The sequence below is a fragment of the Ostrea edulis genome, chromosome 2, assembly GCF_947568905.1.
Source record: "Ostrea edulis chromosome 2, xbOstEdul1.1, whole genome shotgun sequence".
Taxonomy (NCBI): domain Eukaryota; kingdom Metazoa; phylum Mollusca; class Bivalvia; order Ostreida; family Ostreidae; genus Ostrea; species Ostrea edulis.
Genome location: NC_079165.1, coordinates 29,384,545 through 29,390,098, shown reverse-complemented (window position 1 = coordinate 29,390,098; position 5,554 = coordinate 29,384,545). Strand labels below are relative to the sequence as shown.

Below are 5,554 nucleotides of genomic sequence, written 5' to 3'. Positions count from 1 at the left end.
AGTCGGTGTTAAATCAATGAGGTGAAGATAGTCCAGCTTGCAACCCAAATAAACAAAGGCATCCACAATATGATATAAATGCAGTCACAAGTGTTTCTCTTTTTTTATACGTATAAATAATAAGATACTAGTATACTTTCTAAGCGATCTGATCTGGGGATCTGGGTTAGAATAGGTCCTCAGTAGCCCTTGCTTGTCGTAAGAGGCGACTAAATGGGGCGTTCCTTCGGATGAGACCGAAAAAAATGAGGTCCCGTGTTACAGCAGGTGTGGCACGATAAAAATCCCTCCCTGCTCAATGGTCATAAGCGTTTAGCATAGGCCTAAATTTTGCAGCCCTTCACCGGCAATGGTGACGTCTCCTCATATGAGTGAAAAATGCCCTAGAGGGACGTTAAACAATTTACAATCTAAGCGATCTATTTGTGATCATACTAGATCAGTGGATTATGGGTATTAAAGTCTGAGTTTGTTTATGTACATGTATTTGTAATTTACTATTTCAATCAATGCTGATATTCTAATATATAGGTGATCGAGAACGGATTGGATATGGAATGAAAATCGTCCATATTACTTAGCCTGATAATCTATTTTATATAGTGCCACCCTATCTCTCTTGAAATGAAACAGATCAAGTCAGGTAAAATATTTATTTTCATAATAAATAATTTTTGAAATCATCTACATAAAATAAATAAATAATGTTCATAGTCATAATAGAATAATACAATCTATTTACAACATTTCATGGAAATTGATTTAATATACATGTATATATTTACAAAAGATTATAAACGTCGATGTGAAAATGAAAAATACTAATTCCGTTCCTCAGAAAGTGAAAACTATGAGGGAAGATTTCCAAGTGACGATTGCAGTCCAAACATTCTTGTCAAAAGTGGATTCTGTGCAGACGGAAGTGATGTGCTGGCTGAGCGGAAGTAATATGGATCAATTGTGGATAGAATTCTGGCCGTTTGTTGGTGATATGGAGACCAGTAGGTGCTAGACTGCATCATTCGTTGAAAGGCAGTATAATTTCCTGCTTCTGCGAGAAGTTCCAGCCCAACTGCTGTTTGCCGTTTCCATTTCGTCCTGAACAAAATTATATAAAGTTTAAATATTGAGTCCTTTTTGGTATGTATAACAAAAATTGTATATCGGATATGGATCTTTTATAGTATCAATAATATATAAATAATCACAGACTGTCCTCATATAAAAAGAGAACAACAAAAGGCGATAATCTCATTGTGTTTCACTTAACACATCAAACAATGGCTATGTGACAAGATTAGAATAAGTGGCAAACAGTTTTGCAAATTTCACAGTGCAAACGCTGCATGTCTGCCAAAGGGGAAAACCTGCCTGCGTGAAGACCATCTTTAATCCCCTAGTAATTTGCCATTGTCATTTCGATTGGGCGCCTTCCGTAACACGAGCGATGGTGCGTATGAAATGCACAATTAAGATGCGCCGATTCTCTTTCTGTCATTACCATGATTTCCGATTTATTTTAATACGGCTAATTTGTTAACACAAGCAAACTTCACATAACCCATTCAGCGTGCGGGTTAGAATAAATAGGATCGTGTCGAGAACCCTCTCCGATTTCTGATATGCTTCCCTAACATTTATTGTAAATCATTGGGTAAATCATCACATTTCAAATGAATACATGTGTAGTGAAACACAAAAACATATACAATGCTTTTAATATTTTGCCACAGAAATTTGCATTTTAAATCTGCAATATTGTAATAAGGATATGAATTCCCAGCAGATGAACTTAAAAAAATAATTGTTATAAGAATATAGGCAGACGACAACCAGAAGAAAAAGCAATAAAATCATGTAAATTATTTATTTTTTCCGAGTCGTTCTGACCCCCACTCAATAAAATCATGTAAATTCTTTATTTTTTCCAAGTCGTTCTGACCCCCCACTCAATAAAATCATGTAAATTCGTTATTTTTTCCAAGTCGTTCTGACCCCCCACTCAATAAAATCATGTAAATTATTTATTTTTTCGAGTCGTTCTGACCCCCACTCAATAAAATCATGTAAATTCTTTATTTTTTTCGAGTCGTTCTGACCCCCACTCAATAAAATCATGTAAATTCTTTATTTTTTTCGAGTCGTTCTGACCCCCACTCAATAAAATCATGTAAATTATTTATTTTTTTCGAGTCGTTCTGACCCCCACTCAATAAAATCATGTAAATTCTTTATTTTTTCTGAGTCGTTTTGACCCCCCACTCAATAAAATCATGTAAATTCTTTATTTTTGACCCCCCCACTCAATAAAATCATGTAAATTCTTTATTTTTTTTTCCGAGTCGTTTTGGTCCCCACTAGTTTAGTCTGTTAAATAACTTCGTCATTTTCAAAATGAATGACTTTTTTTCCCCAATTCACATCAATGTCCTGTTTACCCTGCCGTTATCAAGTAATAAACAAAAGCTACTTGGCAAGATCAAATTAAGCAAGGAACTTAAAAATTCTTCTTCACAGAGAGGGGTTTTCTTACCTTCTGTTTTGGTACCATGTCTTTACTTGTGTGTCAGTTAAGTTCAGTTTAGCCGCTAGTTCCATCCTATCCTGCACACTTAAATATTTCTGTCGCTCAAAACTTTTTTCTAAACAATTCAGCTGATGATCTGTGAAAGCTGTCCTTGCCTTTCTAGGTTTTTTGTGCTTCGAACAACCAGCAGTTGCGCTGTCTTCATCATCTAAATTTTCACATTCTGAAAATATTGTTTTGCAAAATATAATATCATACGAAAGAAAAAGACAATGACAGACGATAAAAATATTATTACTCTATTTCGAAAATATTTTCTTATTAAATTATCACAAATATATCTAAAATACACAATATAGCATTATCATATTTAATTAAAGTTTATATATCATACCAACTTGAAATCACTTTTAAACAATAGATAATGAGAATTTTTTGGAAATTATACTATATTATATCATTAAAACAATTCTGAAGAAAAAATAAAATATTTTGAAACATCAACATGTTTCATCTTTCCATAGAAATAATTAAATTTACGAAACAGGTCCACATCTACACCTGGAACACATTCTTAGATTTACTGGAACCTGCAAGTTAGCGTTAAAGTTACGGATGTCCCTCGGTATACCATCAGTAGAAAAGATGGTAAAATCAATTAACTGCCTACTTCATTTATAAGAATTGTTCTATCAAGGAACAAAGACTTTCATAATTCTGTCATGATTATGCATTTTATTATTAATTATTGTTAACGACGTCGCAGTGAAAGGTTCACATAACATGAGAATTTCAAAAGAACTATAAACTCCCTCTTATTTCAATGCAAGTGAAGCATGGAATTGGTTATAAAAATCTCGTATTTGACCCTTTAGGCTTAGAAGGCATCTTCTGAATAATTAAAATAAGACCTTTTAACGGGACAATTCGCTAACATACGATCCTCTTATCATATTTCCTTTATTTCGGTCATTAAGCGCGTTTAGCCTCTACAGAGCTCGTAAAGGTGTTAGTCGTCGTGTTTAAATATTCATCCCCACTAAATGCTGTCTAAACTACTAAAGAAAAACTGTTCTCCAAGGATTGTATACTGTATAATAATTTTCACAAATGAGCACTATGGTAATCTATCCCAATTCATTTATCTTCATCAATAATAGAAAATACAGATTTGTGTCGTATAGCGGCGGTAAGAGGAAATACAATATTTTCCGTAAGCTTACACTCGAAATTCATCATTTATTGAAAGAAAAAAAAAATCGCGAAGAAGTGCTGTATACAGTTTCAGAAAACGTTTTTCATCTGAAGGAAATTAAACGAGAAAATGAGATTTTTGAAGCACAGAAAACCAAGTGTTATTTTTATCTCCTACCTTTATGCATATTTCAAATTAAATATTTATTAAATCTAGATATCATTTAAATTCAATTTCATTCAAACATCAGATTTTAATTTTATATATTATGTTATCTATATATCTTCTTTCCTTTTCCATGTAACTTAACGCAGAAAAAAATAATATGTATTCACAATGTAAGATTTAAATCATATTCACAAGAAATAAAAACAGATGAAAGTAGAATTAAAAGTATTGTTGTATGAATTTATAATTTATATATAGAGCTGATTTACATAATTTCATGATTTTTCTGTATGTAAACTCATCAAATTCTTACGTTCGCTTTGAGAAGCTGGCGATGAGGGCTCGGACACCAAATCTGTATCATCGTAAGACCTTTTGATATCGTATTTTCGCTTGACAAGCTCATCAAAAGTCTCTGTGTTAAATGAAGTACGACCGACTCGGGAGTACATGTCTAGTCTTTGGTGTGCATTCTCGTCGCTGCGCACTACACTCTCCCCCCTTTCTGGTTGTACCCTTGTTCTTTCTGGTGAGAGGATATCTGTGATGAGGAAGGAAGCTTTAGCTCGGTTTGACACGGGAAAAGTCAGATTTTCACTCTTTACACAATTGTCATGTTTGATTGTATCTGTCTCAGCGTGGTTGTGATTTTTCTGAATATCCCCTTCCTCCATTCTATCACTACACGCCAGTCTTTTTTCTGATGCATCACAGTCTTCGTCTTTCGATGATTCAATTTTAACACATTTAGTAGATTCCTCCATATTCCTTTTGAGATTATTCCAATTTTAAAGATACCGATTGGGCATTGACAGGCATATATTAAACAGTTTCTATATTTTAAAGACACTTCATCATTTGGCAGGTTGATATGATAATATAATAACCGCAAGTTAATCTGTCAAATGATTTTCTAGGTGTGCAAATCGTCAACATATAATCACTTTTGAAAACAAATCCTTCTCAGCATGCTTGTAATATTCTAAGTATCCCTTTCGTGTCCAATAGAAGACGTGGGTGTTCCCATATGATGTGAAAGTGGGCGGGTCCTTGCGACAGCTTATTGTAGTATTGATTTTACCCTGGAACATCGATAAGGTCCATTAGTTCTGAGAATATGCATTTATTTCTACTGGTTACTATAAACATGTCAATGCATTAAATTTATACCTAGCTTATTCAAATTTTTAAGACGCCAGAATAGTTCGTAATTTTAAAATATAAATTTCATATGCGTCAATGGTATTAAATAATATGCACATTTCATTTAATAGAATTTCTAAGTGTTTCGAGTTTCTCTATTTTTGAAATTATCATGTAATTTTCAAAGTCTACCGAAAATAATATTTTTCGTAGACGAGTTTGTATACGATGATTTTTCCTTTTGAAAATCAAGCGTTCACACTTCATTACAAAAACTGGAATGATTTTGAAACGAAAACATGACAATGCGTGAATGAAAAGAAAGAACATTCTTTCTGAATCATACATATCAGAACAATTGGGAGGGTATTTATTTGAAGAATACGTCAGTAAGTATTGTAGTGAAATATTCAAACAGATCAATTTTGGGTAATTACTGGACAAAATGAATTTAAAGGAGAACATTTTCCCCTTTGTTTCGAAGTACTATCAATATTAACAAAACGAGAGATGACACATAT

At 33.1% G+C, this 5,554-nt stretch overlaps 1 protein-coding gene across 1 annotated transcript; it reads right to left on the bottom strand.

Moving 5' to 3' along the window:
- Nucleotides 1-639: 639 nt before the first annotated feature.
- Nucleotides 640-4,898, bottom strand: LOC125681052 (barH-like 1 homeobox protein). Its single transcript, XM_048920951.2, has 3 exons — nt 4,204-4,898; nt 2,534-2,750; nt 640-1,098 (listed from the first exon to the last, which is right to left on the bottom strand). The coding sequence occupies exons 1-3, from the start codon at nt 4,652-4,654 to the stop codon at nt 849-851; spliced, it is 918 nt and encodes a 305-aa protein (XP_048776908.2). The 5' UTR covers nt 4,655-4,898; the 3' UTR covers nt 640-848.
- Nucleotides 4,899-5,554: the final 656 nt, after the last annotated feature.

Bases quoted from the DNA above. Each gene is read 5' to 3' on its own strand.
- LOC125681052 (XM_048920951.2), bottom strand. From the start codon at position 4,654: ATGGAGGAATCTACTAAATGTGTTAAAATTGAATCATCGAAAGACGAA. The intron at 2,751-4,203 runs GTAAGAATTTGA...CAATATTTTCAG, and splicing joins GCCAGCTTCTCAAAGCGAAC to AATGTGAAAATTTAGATGAT. The intron at 1,099-2,533 runs GTAAGAAAACCC...AATTTTGTTCAG, and splicing joins ACATGGTACCAAAACAGAAG to GACGAAATGGAAACGGCAAA.